The 23581-nt window shown below is 42.5% G+C and overlaps 2 protein-coding genes across 2 annotated transcripts; both read right to left on the reverse strand.

Moving 5' to 3' along the window:
* Positions 1-1419: 1419 nt before the first annotated feature.
* On the reverse strand, positions 1420-2343 carry LOC138786461 (olfactory receptor 6P1-like). Its single transcript, XM_069963448.1, has one exon. It carries the CDS (start codon positions 2341-2343, stop codon positions 1420-1422), a length of 924 nt encoding a protein of 307 aa, XP_069819549.1.
* On the reverse strand, positions 2343-10417 carry LOC138786462 (olfactory receptor 6B1-like). Its single transcript, XM_069963449.1, has 3 exons — positions 9513-10417; positions 6889-6906; positions 2343-2349 (listed from the first exon to the last, which is right to left on the reverse strand). Exons 1-3 carry the CDS (start codon positions 10415-10417, stop codon positions 2343-2345), a joined length of 930 nt encoding a protein of 309 aa, XP_069819550.1.
* Positions 10418-23581: the final 13164 nt, after the last annotated feature.

Consider the following 23581-nt stretch of genomic DNA (forward strand, 5'->3'; position numbering starts at 1 on the left):
AAAAGACTTAGTAACACACCTGAGCTTGGACACTACAGCAGTACCTGTACATCGGGGAAAAAGTTGTTTTATCACAGCATGTGAGGCCTGGAGAGCGGTGGCAACTAGTAATCTGGATGCTTAGCCTAGACAGGGCTCCCTGCCTGTCAGCGCACTCTGTGGGAATGATTGACAGGCAGAGAGACCTATTAGTCTCAAGGGTTACTTTCACCTAAAAGTGTCTGGGAGTCAAGAAAACGCAAGGGATATGTGCACACTGACTGCCCTCTAACCCATCTGCTTCAACCTAACTACTGCCCCTTGGCAAAGTCCAAAAGTGGGGGAGCGCCCTGTTACAAAGAACTGTATATTTCTGCTATTGCCAAAAAATTTTCATGCCACGGGGGTTGGTCACAGTGTGCCAGCTCAGCCAAGCCTATTTTTTCTACGCCATCTGCTTTCAATTGTCCAACAAGGGGTTAACAACCACAGAAGCGTGAGAAAAGTGCAGTGTTCCCACCAATAGTTCCAAGCTATGCCACAAGCAAAACCAAAGAGCCACAAAGTGTTTTCAGGAGGACCCCTAAATCTGCTACACACTTCTGCTGACGTCACCAGGAGCGGCCATCTTGGAGAAGCCTTCTCCCATTGACTTTCATTGCCGCCAGTGTCCATGCCTACCGGAAGTGACCTGTATTCCTCAGCATGTGGTGGCAGCTACGGCCAAAGCCCTTTCAGAGATCATCAGCATTCTGGCCTGCTGGTCAGCGGCAACCTCCACAGCCACAGCTCCAGACCTTGCGGATGCAAGTCCGGCACTGCCGCTACACCCTCCAGCAGCACGAGTGCTACCTCCGGCGAAAGGCCTGCCATGTGGGAAAATTTGAGCAAGCACCTTTCTCAGATCATCCTCCTGGCTTCTATCCTCCACATTCAAAGACCCTTCAGATCCCCGTCCCTTGGGGTTGCTAGGAGCAACTGAGCCAGTTTCACTTTATACCATGTTTGATAAATCTCGCCCTTAGTGTTCAGTCTCCCATGCAATTATTGAATAGTAAATTGAGGGTTTTGCAAAAGCAATGAATCACTGCACAAGAACTTTGAAAATTACTGTTGTGCTTTTCTTATTAAACTGACCTACTGGTTGATTTACAGAGGGTTGAGAAAAGTATGAGGTTGTGAGTGATCATAGTGCTGGAATACATTTTTTGAATTTGAATTAGAAGAGCTGGTGGGGCCAGTAAGGGTATGTTCACACTGAGTAAATCAGGCGGAATTCCGTGGTGGAAAGTTCCCGCCTGTTTCAGTGTGCCACAGCTTCTCTATGGGAGAGCGCGCTCCTCCGCTGCTGCCGCTCTCCACTCAGTGTGAACATACCCTAAAGATATGAAATCATTGGACACTGTGACGTGTGAAATGTGTGAGTGAATAGGTAATACATCATATTTTTATAAAAAGTTTCCATATAGTTTCTTTCACTTCTTTATTTCTCAGACAGTATATCATCGGATTTATCAAGGGGGTTACCACTGTGTATACAACCGAAACTAATTTGTTGTAACTTAATGACTCGGCCCTACTTGGTCTGGCGTACATGAATAGAGTAGTTGAATAGAATATAACAACAACCACTAGATGGGATGCACAGGTGGAAAAGGCTTTCTTACGCCCTGTGGATGTCGGGATATTAATAACTGTGATCAGAATACAACCATAGGAAATTATGGTAAGTAAGAGTGGAAGAAGGAGAATAATAAGAGCAAGTATAAAGTCCACAAACTCCGCTAGCCTCATGTCTGTACAGGCAAGGTTGAGTATTGGGGAGATGTCACAGTAGAAGTGATTTACAAGAGCAGGTTGGCAAAAAGTGAGACGAGAGATGTAGTAGACTTTGATTAGGGAGATACCAAAGCCCCCACCCCAGGAAACTGATGCCAGGAGATGGCAGAATTTCCAATTCATGGTGGTAATGTATCGTAATGGATTGCAAATGGCGACATAGCGGTCAAATGCCATAACGGTCAACAACACGCACTCCGTACAGCCCAATGAGAGGAAAAAGTAAAGTTGTGCCATGCAAGCTATAAATGAAATGTTTCCACTTTCTGATAGAAATACCGAAAGTAATTTAGGAACTGTGACCGTGACATACCACATCTCTATAAATGACAGCTGTCCCAGGAAGAAGTACATTGGTTTGTGTAACTTTGGACTGTTCCAAATGATCATAATAACAATGAGATTCTCCAGTATTGTTAAAAAATAAGTTAGAAAGAAGATGAAGAAAAGTAAGAGCTGTATAGGCCTGCTGGTGGGGAAACCTAATAGAGAAAAGCTATTCACACCTTCTGTTATATTCATCATTAACTCCTGAAATTGTCAAGATATCCAGAACACTTTAAATGATTAGGAATACAGATATTCTGTATCGGTTATTGTAACTGCATTAGATTACATTATTCCAGAATATATAAAGGAAAGACCTAATAGTTGCAACTGTCCTAGTTTCCAAAAAAACAGAGAAAGGTAAAATCAGCAGAAAAATAAAAGTAAAATGCACTAACGATGGTTTGTAGTATTTCAATTCAGACCAATTCACTCCTATGGAGCTGAACTTAAATTTAAGACAAAAATGTGTACAGGTTTGGCATTCTTTTTTTGGGGGAAAAATCCTGAAAACCCCCTTTAAATAACAAAGGTCCTCAGATGGTGATGCGAATTCTGAGACCTGTTCAATAAAGCTGAGTGAACAAAACAAAGATACAAAGGTTACTTAAGCTGCCTCTATAAAATATGACAGGGTTTTAACGTTAGCCCCCATAAGATTAGGTCATACATTTTTTAAAGAGCCTTTTCAATCACTTGTTGGGATTGGATGATGAACATGAGCTTTATTATACTATATTATGCCAAGTGCATACTCACCATCTAATCATCAGTGCTGTGTTGTATTCTGTATTGTATGACACATGGCGGTATGAATAGGTCATTCACATTTTTCGCACAGGGCCCTCTGCAATCTGTGTCCACCCCTTGGTGTCACCATTCCGATGTTCCCAGACTGTCATCATACAGGAGGGGGAGATGACAGCCAGTAAGGGATATTACATGGTGCCTTGCATCTGACTAGGTGCTGAATGTTGCAGTGCTAGAAGAGTAACAGTGCAATGTTTCTAGGCGGGATTTATTCGTATTCATTCAACTGTTTATTTGCCACTTCAAGGCAGTGAGTGGCTGTAGGAACAGGGGTCTAAGAGTACTCAGCCACTGAACTGCACACCCATTGACAGGGCCGTTTCTAGCACCGTGCAGGCCGGGCCACTGCACGGGGCGCTGACAGCTAGGGGGCGCCCTCCCTCACCACACAGCATCAGTGATGTTCTGCACAGGGCAGCAGGCTCGGACTTTGGAGCGCCCCCACACACAGTACCTGGCTCCTGGGGGCTCCTTTGTGGCCTGTGACCAGAGGGAAGAGGATAGAGGAGGCAGCAGGGACTCCCCCATGTTCCCCCCAGCGGCTCTGCTGATCATCCAGCACAGGCAGCAGCTCCTGTGTGAGGCGTCTCCTCCCCCGACCCGGCCTGCACACAGCTGAAGAGAACGTCTATGTAAGTGCTGCTGTCGTCTGGAGGGGGGTCACTGTGGGGGATCAGCAGTGCAGTGTTGGGGTGTATGTGAATGTGATTGTTGGGTGGGGGGCAGCTTCATACCCCACAGTCTATACTTTCTCATCTTCCCTCTAACTTTCATCCTTTCCCCTTAGCTCACAAGACTCTGCAGCTTCAGTCAGGAGGAGGGGGTGGGGGAGGGTTATTAGCATAGAACCTGTGCCTGGTGATTTAACCCTTTCTAGACTGCACCCAGCTACAAAAAGCTACTCCACTATATTTGTGTGTAAAGAGTTCAATGTGCAAAGGTATGTGTGATATCCTATGTAATGTATAGTGTGCTGTGTGATATCCTATGTAATGTATAGTGTGCTGTGTGTGATATCCTATGTAATGTATAGTATGCTGTGTGTGATATCCTATGTAATGTATAGAACCAGACCCGCATGGTGCAGCTGTTGATAACACAGCCTGGAAAAGAAAAAAGATACAGCTACACCATCCGATTCTGGTTCAGGTTCAAACTTACCAAGGGTTTATAAGGGTACATCCACACATACCGCATTTGCAGTAAATTTCACGCTGGGAGTATCACAGTGAAATCTGCTGCTATACCGATGTCTATTACAGTCTATGGCGCTCCATTCTTCCATTCCTGAGGCGGATTTTCATTCCTCTGGAAGAATGTATAGTGCCATAGACTTGTAAAAGATAAAGCAAATCATTAACTTAGATTTTCCCGGTAATGCTACTAGCGGTGCCTGGAAGATGCCAAAATGCTTCCTTACCCTGTGTTCTATGTCTTCTGTAGAAATTTAGGTGCTGAAACGGTCTAATATTTTGGCGCATGAATCAAGCAGAGAGCCAGGAACTAGTCATCTGGGCTGTGACTAGTCATGGCTCTCTGCCTGTCCGTGAGCTCTGCAGGATGACTAACAGGAAAATAGGTCGGTTAGAAGCCTCTTTTCCTGTCAGTCATATCAGAACGCATCCTTTTTTTTTTTTAACGTACACAAAAATTCAGTCTACTGTGTTTTTGTGTATGTTAAAAAAACAGAAGTCAATGGAAAAACAGATAAGAACGAATGCACACGAGCATCCATTTTTCCATACATTTTATATCTGTTTTTTGGAAAAACATCGCAAAAAAGTAGTGTGAACCCAGCCTTAGTAAATTCAGAGGGGCCTGCTCCGGAACCAATGCGACTCCAACTACAACAGCTGCAAACATTACAACTCCCAGCATGTACTGACAGTCCACAGCCCTCAGAATATACTGGAAGTTGAAGTACAAATGAACAGACACCTCAAGGTGTTGTCATCTCACAAGCTATAACTTCCAGCATACCCTGAGAGCTTCATAAGTGTAAGGCATTCTGAGAATTGTAGTTGTTGTTTAATGAAGCTGTGGTGTCTCTTCTCACTGGTTCCTTCTGTAGATGTCCCCCAGTATCAGCCCTCCCAGGAGTCCAGGACACATTTTCCATAAAGGGGCGCTCTGCAGTGTGTGTCCCACCCAGACCTCGCACCTCACTCAGCGGTGATTGATAGCGCCCCCCCCCCCCCATTAATAGGAGGTGGGGGGGGCGCTTTTCTCAGAGTCGCCCTGTTGCCAAAATGGCCTAGAAACTGCCCTGCCCATTGACAGAGAGAGAGAAAGTCAGAAAAGACTGGTGTTGTTAAGTAATACTGGTAAGTAAGAACAATCTAGTCAGAGACTTGGGACCTCAAGTGTGTGGACAGTATAACTGCAAGTGTTATTGCATAAAATGTTTGAGCACAAGCATCAGATATCTTTAAATGCAACTATGCTGTAATCATTACAGTTTTGCTCAACTTAAAGAGGACCTGTCACCCCCCTTGCCGGGGTGACAGGCCCCCGACCCCGCTAGAGCACCTTATACGTAACTGAAGCCCGGCGCGCACGCTCCTGAGATGAGTCCAACTCTCATAGAGAATGACTGGTGAGTCCTACGCTATTCTAGTACAAATGTCACAGCATGTGTGGTTAGTGAATTTATTCTTTCGTCTCTGACAATGAGCTAGACCAATAGCCTGTGAATGAACTAAAAGGACTAAAAGGACTCTCCAGTGCCCCAATGCATAACAAGGCACTCACCTACCAAGTATAGCAGTATATTCTCATTTAGGACTTTTGTTGTAAAAATATCACATCTATTCATTTGAATAATAGCTTTTTTAATAGCAAAAAAATTCACTAAACTTATGTCTTGTAATACGGCACCTCCTAAGTGATGATGATATATACAGAAATAATCACTGGCATAAATATTAGAGTGTTAGAAATTGACAAATTCTAAATATTCAGATCAGTCCGTTTCAATTTTCTTCAGAAATGATTGACATTTACAGAAAATCTATGAAGTATGGATAAAATTACCAATATAATATAATATATTATAATATTCACATGCTGTAAATGTAAGTAGATATATTTTACCTGACACAGGCGTCTCCACCTGCTATACCATGTTCATTGTCCGGAGACACAGAATTACTGTAAGAAGTATTTATTGTCTCTGTGCAATGTAACATGGTCACTTGGGTATACTGTGATTGGCTACAAGTTCTTGCATGTTTAGAAACTTTTGTTGCTTTATCTCAAAAGATAATATGATGAAAAACTTTTTACATAAAAGATTAATGAACTTAAATTACAGTACAAAAATAGCTAGGATTATATGTTATATTGATTTTTTTGTTCACACTGTAGCCATTGTTTCCAGTACAATAGAAGCTGTAACAGCAATGCCAGGCCGACTCATTGCCAGACACTAAGTAGAATTGTCTTAGTTGCCCCTAGCAACCAATCAGATTCCACCTTTCATTCCTCACACATTCTTTAAAAAATGAAAGGTGGAATCTGATTGGTTGCTAGGGGCAACTAAGACTATTCTACTTTACACCAGTTTGATAAATCTCCCCCTTAGTGTGCCCAACTGACCCAAAATTACTATAAAAGGGGATCAGTTGGGTTCCCGTATTGTGTCCATGGGAAGAACAGTTGCAGGGTGTACTACGTGTACTAAAGGACTGTACTATGACAGCCCAAAGAGTCAATACTGGACCCCCAGCTGCCATCTTAATCAATCAGAACCTAGCAATTAGGTAACAGGGTCGGTCAAGTTTGTCTAACCATCTAACCACTAGACTGACAATCTGGCAGACTGGGCAAATGCCGGTGGGCCGTCTGGAGCATCGTTAGAAGCACTGGCCCATATATGCAATTTATTTTCCGCCTTCAGCGTTCACCCACACACACACACACACACACACTAACCCCAATGCTTTTCGGATGTGTTATGCACCCTTACTTATATATAAGCAGTGATTAACAGTACATAACGCATCTGAAACACAATGGCGTTAGGTGGAGGGTGATACTGTCATGTGTGCATGTGCATGTTGATGGTGGAAAATAAATCGCATATACGTGACTTCATATGATGCTGGACTCAACTTTTTCTTTGTATCCTATATCAACACGGATTGGAGTGGGAGCCCGACAGACTCATGAGCGGTAAGCTAGCTTAATGTTTTCTAAATAATTTATGCTGTACCTTTATTTTACTCCATGTGTTGATGGTGGGGGTTTATATATTTAAAGCAACTCTGTACCCACAATCTGCCCTCCCCAAACCGCTTGTACCTTCTTATAGCTGCTTTTAATCCAAGATCTGTCCCGGGGTCCGTTCAGCAGATGATGCAGCTATTGTCCTAAAAAACAACTTTTAAACTGGCAGCCCTGTGTCAAATTGCCGTGGCCTAGATTGTCTATGCCCTAACTTTGCACCACATCTCTGTCCCTCCTACCCACCCTCTTCACCCTTAGGAATGGCCCTGGCAGATTTTCTTCTATTCCTCACTTGTCTGAAAACTGCACAGGTGCCTGTACGATCCAGCACATGTAAATAGGAGAAAACCTGCCTGGAGCATTCCTAATGATGAGGAGGGCGGGGAGGAAGGATGGAGAGGCTGTGCAAGCCTAATGCACACACTCTAGGTCACACCAATTTGACAGGGCTGCAAGTTTAAAAGTTGTTTTTTTTTTAGGAAAATAGCTGCATCACCTGCCGAATGGACCCCAGGACAGATCGTGGATTAAAAGCAGCTATCTAGGTACAAACGGTTTGGGGGGGTCAGATTGTGGATACAGAGTCACTTTAAAGGAGTGACTTATTAAAGTAGGATTCTCTGCAGCCTGCATTGCACACTGCCATCCATGATTGCGAGGAATTATATGGCATATGGGCTGGTGGAGTTTAGGCTGATTTTTAGTTCCACTTCAGCTCTACAACCACCTAGATGCTGTAGTTACTATTGACTATCTAGAGCAGGGGTGTCAAACTTGTGGCCCTCCAGCTGTTGCAAAATTACATGCATGCCTGGGCAGCCAACCCCAAAATCATGATGGTAATTGTAGTTTTGCAACAGTTGGAAGGCCGCAGTTTCACACTTGTTTCCTTTCAAATCAACTGGTGTCAGTAAGTTTTTTAGATTTGTCATTTTCTTCTTTTAAAAATCTCAAGTCTTCCAGTACTGGAAGTGGAGTTTTCTTTCTAGTCTGACAAAGTGCTCTCTGCTGCAACCTCTGTTCATGACAGGAACTAAGCAGGAGAAGTTTACTATGGGGATTTGCTACTGCTCTGAACAGTTTCTGTCACAGACAGAAGTGGCATCAAAGAGTGCTGGAAGAACACACTACTTCCAGCAGGGCATACAGCAGCTGATAATTATTGAAAGACCTCAGATTGGAAAATAGAAGTAAATTACAAATCTATAGAACTTTCTGACACCAGCTGATTTGAAAGATTTTTTTTGCCGGATTACTCCCTTAAGAAGCTGTCATAAGAGCCACTGACATCCACATGTGTTCTGTATGGAGTGGGATTAGCTACTGATCCTGTTCCTTAGTCAATAACCTCCACCCCGACCACAATATTAAGCTGTTGATACCAATGCCAGACCCCCTGCCCAAAATCACTCAGCAGAGCAGCAGTAATTCGCACTAAGGTCCAGAAGTGAGGAGGTTATTGCGCTATAGATTACCGCTGAGTGAGGTCCAGGGGTGTGCTGAGTAATCAATTGTGCCCCATGAGTCCTAACTCAGCGGTGCTCTCATGCTGGATGTGATCTCTCCATGAGTTGCGATATGACGTAATATGACATTGTTGTGCCTGCTGGAGTATCCGTCTCATCAGCTCTCAGAAGAAGAGAGCCAGAAAATGGAGGGACCCACTCCATGCCCGGTTTAGGTAAGTATGAGGTTTTGTTTGTGTTTGGTACAGCAGAGTAGGGGGCATTTATTGTGGGGGAACAGCAGGGCAAGGAACATTTATTATGGAGGCACAGCAGGGCAGGGGGCATTTACTATTGGGACACAGCAGGAAAGGGGGATTTATTACTAAGAGGGCACAGCAGGGAAGAAGGCATTATTACTGTGGGGGCACAGCAGAGAAGGGGGCATTATTACTAGGGGGAACAGCAGGTGCTCTTATGAATTCAATTGTGGTATGCTTCATTTGATGCTTTAGTATTGGACTCCCTGGGCTGCAATGCTTCAAGTAATGCAAGATCAGATAATATGAAATACCTTAGGTCACTATGAGACACTAAGACTCTCTCACATGGTACGGCCACCTATTATATATTTGTATGGCTTTTAAGGGTGTAATTCCCCATTTCACTTTCAGATAACAAAGTTTTACTGTGTGAAAAAAATGTATAAATTCTGTGTTCAAATATTATTCAGTATAATAATACAATATACAATAAATACAATAAATAATATGCATCAATTTATTCATTATGACAACATAATTACGCTAAAACATTATTGGGTTTTTACAGGTCATTTCAGGAAAATTGTTGTCCACTCAGATTCTAAGGAAAAGTTTGTAGGTGGCCTCCTTCACTTCCTTGTTTCTTAAGCAATAGATGATCGGATTAAGAAACGGCGTCACCACCGTATAAACAACCGAGACTAGTTTGTTGGAATTAACAGACTGAGCTCTGCTTGGCCTAGCATACATAAAAAGGGTAGTGGAATAGAGGATGACAACAACAATCAAATGAGAAGCACAAGTGGAAAAAGCCTTCTTCCGACCATTGGAATGTGGAATTTTAACAATTGTTGCCACTATACACATATAGGATAAGGAAGTAAGCAAGAGTGGCATTAGAAGGATAATCAGGGCAAGGATAAAGTCTACAACTTCTGCTTGCTGCATGTCTGTGCAGGCAAGATTGAGTATTGGAGACACATCACAATAAAAGTGGTTGACCAAGTTTGACTGACAAAAAGAAAGCTGAGAAATGAAGCAAATCTTAAGAATACCTATCACAAAGCCAATGATCCAGGTGCAGCATGCCAAGACAAAACAAAAATTCCAGTTCATTATAGTGACATAATGTAAAGGGTTACAGATAGCCACATATCGATCAAATGCCATAACTGTTAAGAGGACACACTCAGTGGAGCCCAAGAAGAGGAAGAAGAAGAGTTGTGTCATGCAGGCAGTAAATGTAATCTGCTTACTTTCTGAAAGAAAAATGGATAATAGTTTGGGAACTGTGACAGTAACATACCATGCCTCCAAAAATGACAAGTTTCCAAGAAAAAAATACATGGGTTTATGTAGATTGCAACTGTTCCAGATGATGGTGATCACAAGAAGATTTTCAACTGTGGTCAAGATGTACATAAAGAGTAAAATGAAGAAGAAGAGAATCTGAATAGGGCGAGATGAAGGGAATCCTATAATAATAAAAGTATTAACGATTTTGGTCAGATTTCCTTCCCCTTCCATAGCTTTACACGTACTCTGGAAGAATCCACACAATCATGTTGGTTTTCCCACCAAATTGTTCTACATAATGAGCAGGGCTGATTCTAGCTTCTCTGTTGCCTGAGGCGAAAACTAAAATGGCTGAACTGGAAATCACAAGAAAGTTTTGCATGCAGAAAATCTTCTGTATATAACAGTATCACCAAAACTGACCTCTGTAAAATAATACAGTTACCAACTAATACCACTATACAAGGAATAAACATTATCCCCATATAAATACCACTATACCGTTACTAAACAAAGCCCACTGTACTCAAACCAATATTATACAAATACAGAATTATTCTCACTATTAATTCACTTTCCAGCCGTAAATCATGATCCAAATCTACACCTGCTGGAAGCAGGTGTAGATTTGTTGCTCCGGGCATAGGATCGGGTGCACGGCTGGGCGGATTTACTAAGAGGCGTGTGCCTCTTAATTAATCTGGGCGGGAAAAAAGGGGGTGTGGCCTGATTTAAGACCGGCGTACAAGAACGCTGGTCTTTATAAATCCCCTACTATTTCTTGGTTCCAGTGGAAGTCAAACACAATCTAAAACACAATCTTAGGCATAAACGAATGATCATGGCATAAAATAATCTTTTCCTTGAGGTTCTTCTGAGGAAAAAGTCGCTAATTCTCCTATCCTTCTAGAGGTGGTTATGGCCACAGGAAAGGCAGCTTTACAAGACAGTAATTTTATGGATAAACTCTCCAGAGGCTCAAAAGAATGGGATGTGAGAGCTTCAAGCACCACCTTTGAATCCTATGGTGGAATAGTGCAGCTAAGGACTGGTCTAAATCTTGAGACTGCCTTCACAAACCTCTTGACTAACCTGTTTTGCATCAGGGGAAAATCGGAAAAAAAATGGAAAGTGTCAAAATTTGGACCTTAATGGTACTTAGACTTAACCCCTTATCTAAGCCTTCCCATAAAAAAATCTAAGATAGCAGGGATATCTGGACTACTGGACCCTTACTGGAGTATCTACAACTCCAGACAACGCTTCTAAGTGGGGAAACCAATTCCTCTAGGGAAAACAATTTCCTCAGAACTAGAGGGATGATGGAATATGGTGGACAGAAATATGATAGTTTTATCCCTCATTGAATGGAAAGGGCGTCTATAGCCTAGGGATTGTCTGAAATGCCCAGGGAACAGAATAGGTCCACCTTTATGTTTTGTCATGAGGCAAATAAGTCCACCTGAGGGTTCCCGCATCTCTGCACTAGTAGGCTGGAAACCTCCTGGTTCAGGATTGATTCTCCTGGAAGAATCAACCTCCTGCTCAGAAAATCTGCATTGGTGTTCTTGCTACCTGTTGCAGGTGGAGGAGCATTGTACTTTCCTGATGAAGAAGATATGCTACCTTGGTAACATTGTCTGATAGATTCTTTATGTGGTTGCCTTTCAGAGTAGACTGAAGGGCATGCCATGCTCCCAATAGTTTTCTCAGATTCGAGGAAGCCCATGCAACTTCTGGGGACCACAGATCCTAGGCAAAAGAGTCCTGGCACTGAGCTCCCCAACCTAAACTTCTGGCATCTACTGTTAAGGTTACGAGAGGTTCCTGTATCCAACCCATCTCCTTTTTTAGGTTCTTTGGACATAGCTACTAATAAAGGAAGCTTTTACCGTTGGGATAATAAGGATCTTTATCTCCAGGGACAAAGGATTTTCGGCCCAGGCAGAAAGGATTTTGGTTCTGGAGAACTCTGGAGTGGGCTTGACTCCAAACCACACACTAAATGCAGGAGGTCATGATCCCCAAGATCCTCTGCATTCTCTGATGGTCACCTTCTTCTTTCTCCTGAATGAAGAGAAATCCTGAAAATTGTGTTCCACCTTGTGTCGTGGACAACAGGAGATATGGTTCTGGAAATCTAAGGGGACCCCCAGAAAGATCTTTTGTCTCCCGGCAACCAGATCCGATTTGGGAAGGTTTATGATTCAACCTAGATCTTTGAGTAAGGTTAGGACTATGGTGTTTTAACAGGGTCTCTTATGAGTTTTCTACCAGAAGAAAGTCATCCAAATATAGAAATAGAATTATCATCTTGGACCTTAGGTAGGCCACTATTTCTACCACCACTTTCATAAAGATTCTCGGGGCAGAGGATATCCCGAAAAGTAGGCAGCAGAACTGGAAGTGACAAATCCTTTCCCCCATTCTGACTGCAAACCTCAGATACTTCTGACACAATCAGAGAATGGGGTTATAATAATAGGCGCCCTTCAGGTCTAAATCTGTCCGGAGGAAGGCTTTTTAATTCCACTTTGTAACCTTATTTTATTTTAGGATCTGCAGCACCCAGGGAATCAATGTAATTTTCCACAAGGCTTTAAAAAAGCGGAGAAGCCTTCCATGACCAGTGACCTGTCATTACTTGGAGGTATTGGGCTGGCCTGAGTTTAGATTAAGGGAGAAACTTCTCCCCCAGCCTTCTCACCCTTTAAGGAAGCTCCATCTTCCCGTCTTTCCTTTTCCCCTGTATTCTCAGTTGGAAAAACAGTGTTTCTAAAAGTGCTGTTTTTTATTTTTGGGTTCTTCTGGGTAGACATTATTTTTATCTGTGGCCCTTTCGAGGATCTTTCTAACTCTGGGCGGAACACAATTTATGCTTACATAAACTGTCGGCAGTCCAAGATTTAAACTATAAGGTTCTACACACAGTGCGGCTGACTTAGCGCCAGACCTGATGGACTCAACTAAGGCATCTGCCAGAAATCCCATAGCCATCCTTAAAAGGGGAAGGGATGCATTAATTCCCTCCCTCAGGGGTTTTGTTTGTGAGGATTACTTGGTGGCGCTACCGAGGAAAGTAACCCTAGTAAAGAATAATTTCCAGCAGCACAACACTTTTTTCAATATAGGGTTGGATTTCATATAGTATGTGGGATGGCAGGATTTGTGTGCCAAGACTCCTTTTTAGTCAAAGTCTGGCCCAGGCTCTGCAACACTCATACACACACATAACTCCCCCATATATACATATACACACAACTCTGCTATGAACAGTCATGGCCAAAAGTTTTGAGAATGACACAAATATTATATTTTCACATGATCTGCTGTCCTCTGGTTTTTATGTGTGTTTGTCAGATGTTTTTATCACATACAGAAATATAATTGCAATCATATTATGAGTAACAAAAGCTTATATTGACAGTTAGAATGAGTTAACGCAGCAAGTCAATATTTGCAGTGTTGACCCTTCTTCTTCAGGACCTCTGCAATTCTCCCTGGCATGCTCTCTATCAACTTCTGAACCAAATTATGACTGATAGCAGTCCAGTCTCAATGGGATTAAGATCTGGGGAGTTTCCAGGCCATGGACCCCAAATCTCTATGTTTTGTTCCCTGAGCCATTTAGTTATCACCTTTGCTTTATGGCAAGGTGCTCCCTCATGCTGGAAAAGGCATTGTTGATCGCCAAACTGCTCTTGGACGGTTGGGAGAAGTTGCTCTTGGAGGACATTCTGGTACCATTCTTTATTCATGGCTGTGTTTTTAGGCAAGTCTGTAAGAGAGCCGATTTCCTTGGCTGAGAAGCAACCCCACACATGAATGGTTTCAGGATGCTTTACAGCTGGCATGAGAGAAGACTGGTGGTAGCGCTCACCTCGTCTTCTCCGAATAAGCTGTTTTCCAGATGTCCCAAACAATCGGAAAGGGGATTCATCAGAGAAAATGACTTTACCCCAGTCCTCAGCAGTCCACTCCCTGTACCTTTTGCAGAATATCAGTCTGTTCCTGATGTTTTTTTCTGGAGAGAAGTGGCTTCTTTGCTGCCCTCCTTGAGACCAGGCCTTGCTCCAAGAGTCTCCGCCTCACAGTGTGTGCAGATGCACTCACACCTACCTGCTGCCATTCCTGAGCAAGCTGCCCGATCCCGCAGCTGAAACACTTTTAAGAGACGGTCCTGGCGCTTGCTGGTCTTTCTTGGGCGCCCTGGAGCCTTTTTGGCAACAATGGAACCTCTCTCCTTGAAGTTCTTGATGATGCGATAGATTGTTGACTGAGGTGCAATCTTTCTAGCTGTGATACTCTTCCCTGTTAGGCCATTTTTGTGCAATGCAATGATGACTGCATGTGTTTCTTTAGAGATAACCATGGTTAACAGAAGAGAAACAATGATGCCAAGCACCAGCCTCCTTTTAAAGTGTCCAGTGGTGTCATTTTTACTTAATCATGACTGATCTCCAGCCCTGCACTTATCAACACCCACACCTGTGTTAATGGAGCAATCACTGAAATGATGTTAGCTGGTTCTTTTGAGGCAGGGCTGCAATGATGTTGAAATGTGTTTTGGGAGATAAAGTTAATTTTCTAGGCAAATATTGACTTTGCAAGTAATTGCTGTTAAGCTGATCACTCTTTATAACATTCTGGAGTATATGCAAATTGCCATTTTAAAAACTGAAGCAGTAGACTTTGTAAAAGTTAAAATTTGTATCAGTCTCAAAACTTTTTGGCCATGACTGTATAGCAGAGCAAGCATATGCAAGCAAAAGCATATGCACACAAGAGCTGAACCTCCAAACAATACTTTATTAAAAGGGTATTCCGTTCAAACATAACTTTTCATATGCTGCCGCCCATGGTGAGACTAACAATTCTTTCCATACTTGTTATTATCTTTTCAGTCTCCTTCCCCCAGTTCTGAGCTGCTGCTTTCTGCTGAAGACACAAAAATCTGTGTGTGAGCTTTTCTCTCTGTCTCCCCCTCCTCCCCCTCCCTTCTGAGCCAGCTGATGTAAACAAGTCCTTGGCAGGCTGTATCTGCAACATTGTAGCAATTTTTTAATGCTGGAAGAAATAATCACAGTGAGTTCATCTGCAACTTGACCTCAGAATAACCCTCCCAGCATTACAAAGAAACTACAAAGTTGCAGATAAAGCCAGTCAGCGACTTGCTTACATCAGCCATCTCAGAAGAGAGGGGGGAGGATTGGGAAATGGAGAGAAAAGCACAAAGAACTGGGGGAAGGAGACTGAATAGATAATAACAAGTATGGGAGAAATTGTCTCACCATCGGCGGCAGCACATCAAAAGTTATGTTTGAGTGGAATATCCCTTTAACAATTTAGAATATACAAAATTGAAAATTCCTAAAAAGAGCAGGATAAGGAAGACAAACCCCCTTACATGACCATATACAGAATTAAAAACATTTAAAATACATCTATCAGTATGCCACTTGCATCCAAGGCAGGATACATTAACATAGGCCCCCTAGCACAACACATCACTGGTAAAGAAACCAAAATAAGTGCAGAAGTGATGAATAATGCGGTAAATATACCAACCCAAAAAAAATTATAAAAAAGGAGTATGTCACCATGTGTGAAATGATAATAAGGGGTCAGGTGGGAAGAGAACCCCATGCATTCCGCTGTCAACATATGGTGACATAACCCTTATAATTTCACACATGGTGATACTCCTTTTTACCAATTTTTTGGGGGTTGGTAGATGTACCGTGTTTATCATCAAAAATCAGAAATTTATCATTTCTGCACTTATTTTAGTTTCTCTGACAGCAGGGGCGTTGCTAGGGTCCTAAAACATCCGGGGCCCGGGCCCTCTGAGTGTCGTCATAAATGGTTAGCGAAGGAGCCCAGTGCAGAAGTTAGTAACCTCAATGACCGCTCTATTAGCCCAGCTCTATTGCTGCCACTCATAACAACTGTGGCTAAACAGAAAGAGGCAGCCACCTGGCCTGAGCTCCTGTCAGGGTCACTGTCACCAGTCGCAGTACACCCCAGTGGTGAAAAATTGCCAAGTAAAAGCATTTCTAAGAAGATTTTCTTGCTGTGTCCCTCCATAGTAATAATGTCCCCTGCTTTTTTCCCTATATAGTAATAATGCATCTGCTGTATCCACTATAGTAATATATTTCCCCCTCTCTGCCTGCAGTAACCCCCCCCCCACACACACACACACACACACACACTACCCCCACCTAACCCATACACACACACTACCCCACCTGACCCATACACACACACTACCCCACCTGACCCATACACACACACTACCCCACCTGACCCATACACACACACTACCCCACCTGACCCATACACACACACTACCCCACCTGACCCATACACACACACTACCCCACCTGACTCATACACACACACACTACCCCACCTGACTCATACACACACACACTACCCCACCTGACTCATACACACACACACTACCCCACCTGACCCATACACACACACTACCCCACCTGACCCATACACACACACACACACTACCCCACCTGACCCATACACACACACACACACACTACCCCACCTGACCCATACACACACTACCCCACCTGACCCATACAAACACACACACACTACCCCACCTGACTCATACACACACACACTACCCCACCTGACCCATACATACACACTACCCCACCTGACCCATACACACACTACCCCACCTGACCCATACACACACACACTACCCCACCTGACCCATACACACACTACCCCACCTGACCCATACAAACACACACACACACACACACACACACACACACACTACCCCACCTGACTCATACACACACACTACCTCACCTGACCCATACACACACTACCCCACCTGACCCATACACACACTACCCCACCTGACCCATACACACACTACCCCACCTGACCCATACAAACACTACCCCACCTGACCCATACAAACACACACACACACACTACCCCCCTGACTCATACACACACACTACCCCACCTGACCCATACACACACTACCCCACCTGACCCATACACACACTACCCCACCTGACCCATACACACACTACCCCCACCTGACCCATACACACACACACTACCCCACCTGACCCACACACACACTACCCCACCTGACCCATACACACACACACACTACCCCATCTGACTCATACACACACACACTACCCCACCTGACTCATACACACACACACACACACACACACTACCCCACCTGACCCACACACACACTACCCCACCTGACCCACACACACACTACCCCACCTGACACATACACACACACACTACCCCACCTGGCTGACACCCCCCCACACACACACACACACACTACCTCATTTGGCGGCCATCCTCCACACATACACATTACCTCACCTAGCGGCCACCCCCATCCGGCCGCCATCAAAGGTGGTTTAATATCTCCTGCTGGTAGTCCCCCTGTGTATACATCATATACACCCCATATGCATACACACACACCCTAAACACACTGCACATACATCACATACTTACACACATACTATACATGCATACACCATATACATATATCATATACACCAACACTGTACATGCATACACTCTATACATCATATACACACATACACCATATACATACATCATATACACATACTGCACATATATCACATACACATACTGTACACATATGCATACACCATATGCACACACTGTACATGCATACACTTACTGCTCATATATCGTATACTGTACATGCATACACTTACTGCTCATATATCATATACTGTACATGCATACACTTACTGTTACTGCTCATATATCGTATACTGTACATGCATACACTTACTGCTCATATATCATGTACTGTACATGCATTCATACATCCTTTACACGTTTACTACACACACTGTGCACCTTACATACATAAGCACACTTTACACACATACACTTGCACACTGCATAGAGACATCCACAGTTCTCATACACGGACAGGCAGGCAGGCACACACACTCACATACACACTTACTTTTTATCAGGTTGTCCTCAGCTCCTGTCCAGCCTCCCTCTTCCTCACGGTCCCGGCTCTCCTGTGTCCTCCCGCCCCTCCCCCTCCTCCCGACAGCAGAGGAGAGCAGGAAACATATTATGTGGAGGGAGCAGGACCCCAGACTACAGCATGAGGCAGCCTACTGGGCCTCTCCAGGAGCAGGGGCCAGCACTGGCTGTCATCTGACTGGGTAAGGTAAGAGCCCCATCAGATGACAGCTTGCACTCACTGACTGCTGCACATCCTGCTGCAGGGCCAGGACAGTCACATTCAGTGTGCAGTGTGCCCGCACTGGCTGGCATCTGACTGGGTAAGTGCCTGAACCAGGGCCCAGTCAGATAACAGCTTGCACCGGCACACACTGACTCTGACTGCACGGGACAGTCAGAGTCAGTGTGAGTGCACTCACTCACTGACAGTCTATAGGAGATGCAGGGGAAGAAAACATCCGGGGCAGCAGGCATTTTATCCGGGGCAGGAGCCCCAGATAAAACTGCATAGCGACGCCACTGTCTGACAGTGTTGTATTAGGGGTCAATTGTTGGTGTATCCCATCTTAAATGAAAGCAGGATACTAATAGATGTATTTAAGGTGTTTTTAATTCTGTATATGGTCATTTGAGGAGGTTTGTCTCCCTTACCCTGCTCCTTTTTTGGATTTTGTATATTCTAAATTGTTAATAAAGTATTGTTTGTATGTGCAGCTCTTGTGTTCATATGCTTTTAGTTGATCTGCTACAGAAATACTCACAAATAACTTTGGTACATAAACACACATATACACAGCTATTTTACACCCCTGGGTTACCCCGATAACTAACTAGGCAGGTATCACAGTTAAAGGGGAAGTCGGGGAAAAATAATTTAAAAAAAGTTATGCAAATTACTAATAGACACTTATGGGAAATGCATCTAGGGTACAAACACACGCTGTCCCGGGTGCCGCATGTAGCCCGGGGCCGCGGCTATTAGCGGGCATAGTCCGATCGCCGTGCCCGCTAATTAGGTAATCGGATGCAGCTGTCAAAGATGACAGCTGCATCCGATTACCTTATGCAGCCATTCCCTGGTGTCTAGTGGGGTGGATCGCTCGTCCCGGAGGAGGAATCCACACATCCGACTCAGGCCGGGGTCTGTGCCGTAATGTCGCTGCAGCAGCCGGAAGCAATCGAGTGCCTATCTCATTGATCTATGCTGTATTACTATACAGCATAGATCTCAATGAGAGATCAGTATACTTATACTAGAAGTCCCCCAGGAGAGCTTCTAGTATAAGTGTAAAAGAAAAAAAAGTCATTCATGTTAAAAAAAAAAAAACACCCCTAATAAAAGTGTGAATCACCCCCCCTTTTCCCATGTTATAAATAAAAATAAATAAATAAACATGTTTGGTATCGTCGCGTGCGCAATCACCTGAACTATTAATTTTTCACAATCCTGATCTTGCACGGTAAACGGTGCAAGCACAAAAAAAATCTAATCCAGAAAAATTTTAATAAAAAGCGATCAAAAAGTCGCATATGCGCAATCAAGGTACCAATAGAAAGAATACACCATGGCGCAAAAAATGACACCTGACACAGCCCCATAGACCAAAGGATAAAAACACTATAAGCCTGGGAATAGAGCAATTTTAAGGAACAAATATTTGTAAACAATGATTAGAATTTTTTACAAGCCATCACATAATATAAAAGTTATACATATTACATATCGTTGTAAGCGTAACAACTTGAGGAACATATATATATAAGAAGTCAGTTTTACCCCAGGGCAAACGGTGTAAAAAAATACCCTCCAAATGAAAGAAATGCATTTTTGTTTTTTTTCAATTTCACCACACATTGACTTTTTTTTCTGGTTTCGCAGTGTACTTTATGAAAAAATTCAGCCTGTCATTGCAAAGTACAATTAGTGGCGCAAAAAAATAAGGGCTCATGTGGGTTTTTTAGGTGAAAAACTGCAAGTGATGAGGCCTTTTAAGCACAAGGAGGAAAAAACAAAAACGAAAACGCAAAAGTTGAAATTGGTCGGGTCCTCTAAGGGTAAATAGAAAGATAGAGATTCCCCTTAACTGCACTCAAATGTTAATATTCAGGGTATGAATGGACTAAAATGGTACATGATTCTCTTTATTTGTACCTTTTAGTAACTTAGTACACTGTAATTGTATTGGCTGTCTGACAAGTGAAAATTCAATAAATGTTGGATTAAAAAATAAAAGTTTTTGTAACCCCTTTGTGACTGCTCCACATAAAGCTATCCAGTTAACGCCTGTCATTTAAAGGGGTAGTCCGGCCAAGACCCCTTTTTAGAATCTGCCAGTTTTACTGAAAATGCATAGTAATAGTAATGCTTTGAGCTGTATTAGCATTCAAATTATTGCTTATAAAAGTTCCCTAGGGGGACTAAAAAAAGTGTGGGAGGATTATAATAAAAAAGGGTTTACATTTTTTGAATCCCTCCCCAAATAAAAATGTATATAATCCATTTTACAATTTTGCAAAAAAGTAACATATTTGATGTTGTTGTGTGCAGAAATGTCGAAACTAAAATATAATGTCACAAGCGCAGAAGAGAAAAAAAAACATTAGAACTCCCAGTCATGTGACATCCCAGAAAAGATTGAACAAAAAATTACCAGAAAATCTTATCCCAAATTAGAACAGATAAAAACTACAAATCATGGTGCAAAAAATTAATACTGACACAGCTCAATAGACACAAAAAAATTAATCAGGAAGAATTTTAAGCATATTTATTTTTTAAAAAAAATTTAAGGTAGTGAAATAAAACAAAATCTATAAAAAAAAGGGTATTGCTATAATGATGCTGACCAACAGAATACAGATTACATTGTAAAATGCACTGTGTAAAAAAGAAAACCTCTTGTCTTGCAAAAAACAAGTCCTCATGTGGCTCTGTTTATTGAAATGTAAAAAAATACTATGGATTTAAAAATAAAAACAAAAAAGTAACAAATGAATAATATAAAATCATTTTATATTAATCATTAATCACTTCAAATTAGTAGTATAAAATCATTGCTAAAACTACATTTTTACAGTTAGGGTACAGTATGTGTACTGAAGTTGTCATCATTGCAAGATTTGGAGCACCAACGGTATACTAGTAATGAGCTGGAAAATTGCAACATGAAAGCCACTGTGATCTATTTCTGAGAATTATTTCAAGTCTTGAAGGAAGACTAATTCCCACGTTCCGTGATCCGACGTGGAATGCATGTACTGGAGTTTCCCCGCGCCCGGACAGCATCTGTAATTAGATGCTGGGAGCGGGGGAGACTGTATTCATAAGCGCCGCGCTGTAGTAACAGCACTGTGCGGCTGATTCATTACAGCGCGGCGCTTATGAATACAGTCTCCCCCGCTCCCAGCATCTAATTACAGATGTTGTCCGGGCGCGGGGGGGCTCCAGTACATGCATTCCACGTCCGTGATCTGGAAGGATCACGGAACGTGGGAATGCAGCCTAACAGAGACATGGTATTCTTGTTCTTGTTCTGGTCAACCAGCTGTGTTTTGTTTTAACTCTAGCATTGACCCATGTAACTATATACTTGTATGTGATCTTGGGTCTATACAAGAAAAAGCGATCAGCACTACTCCCCCCCTTCTCTCTTGGAAGACACTTTCCCCATTAGGCTAGGTTCACACTGCGTTTTCAGCATCCGTTTAACGGATCCGTTTTTTGCAAAAAACGGATTGCAAAAAACGGATGCATTTGTGTGCATCCGTTTTTGATCCGTTTTTCCATTGACTTCCATTCTAAAAAAAACGGATCAAAACGGATGCGGTTTTTTTACGCACAATAAAGTACTGTTGACACTACTTTTTTGACCACTAAAAAAAAACGGATCCGTTAAACGGATGCTAAAAACGCAGTGTGAACCTAGCCTTAGGAGTAAAACATCACTCAGTTTTGCACCAACTCCACAATTTCACAAATTCGTCCAAGAAGAAACAAACGGAGGGCGCTCACCACTTTCTTGAAGTCACAATTTTATTGTTGCTTTGCGTGAATCTAACATTCAAACATCAACGCTGTAGCAGGTGAGGACACTAAGCATGGACACAAGTGGGTTGCTGCTGTTTCCCACACTTCTTCAGACATCACCCCTCATGGACGCCACCGCTGAAATATCCTTGTGTGATGATGTGCATGTAAACAATTATTATCCTGTGATAGCTTTTGACAGTGTGAACTTACTCTAATCCCCCATTTCATACAGCATGTTATAGAGAAACATGGAGGTGATCCGAAGGGTTTGAAATTTATAGACTAAGGCTAGGTTCACTCTATATAAAAATGACGGCCATCTTTCATAAGAATGGGCATCAATGTGCAAATAACGTCCGTTATTTTTTGTTATTTGCACAATGACGTCCATTCTTATGAAAGATAGAAGTCATAATTACATATTGTGAACCTAGCCTTAGAGCACGGGGAGTTTGCTTCAATCTGCATCGATCTTAGTGCATTCCTGTAAATTGTAAGTTATCACAGGATAGGAATTGTTTCAATTTTTTTAAAACTTTGTGTAACACCTTTTTTAATGCACATCATCATACAAGAATTATATCACCAGTGAAATGCATAAGGGATGATGTCTGAGGAAGTTTGCATGCACGCGAAACAGCAGCTATCCACTCGTGTCTATGCATAGCGTCCTTGCCTGCAACAGCATTGATGTTTGATTGTTTGTTTCATGCAAACAATAAAATTGTTACTTGAAGATAGTGGTGTGTGCCCTCCGTTTTTTTCTTCTTGGACTGAACTTCGGTTGTATATTGTAAGTGCTCTCGAACCAAGTTGTAATCCATGGTCTGCAGAAATTCAAAAACTGTATTGGATTGGACTATGATCTTTCTTACCAAAGTGCAGTAAATGTCCTTAAAGTGATGGCAATTTATAAAATCTTTCCTTCTTTCTGTGATCAGGGCCCTGTAAGATATGGGACTCCCATTTCTTCTCTGATTATAGTATGTAGGATGTGCTGGCATATATCAAGGCTACAAGGCTATCCTTGGGAGATTACAGAAGTGTTATAAAACTGGGCCTTCTTTACCCAGTTGGCTAAATCTCAGTAGGTTTTTATGGAGAACTTTTCTGCTAACACTTTAAATTAAACTTTTAATTAAAGATTCGTTACTTCACTAATTTATTCGTAGTTTAAATAAAATAAATCATATATACGGATATATTAGATGTGTACTAGGCTAAATACACAGCACATTTATATAGTACTTTCAGTACTTGCATTTAAAACCTCTCCTGACATGCTGAAAGTCTTTAGACTCCGAAATTCTCTAGTGCATTCGGAAAGCCTT

This window comes from Dendropsophus ebraccatus, chromosome 3 (assembly GCF_027789765.1).
Source record: "Dendropsophus ebraccatus isolate aDenEbr1 chromosome 3, aDenEbr1.pat, whole genome shotgun sequence".
Taxonomy (NCBI): domain Eukaryota; kingdom Metazoa; phylum Chordata; class Amphibia; order Anura; family Hylidae; genus Dendropsophus; species Dendropsophus ebraccatus.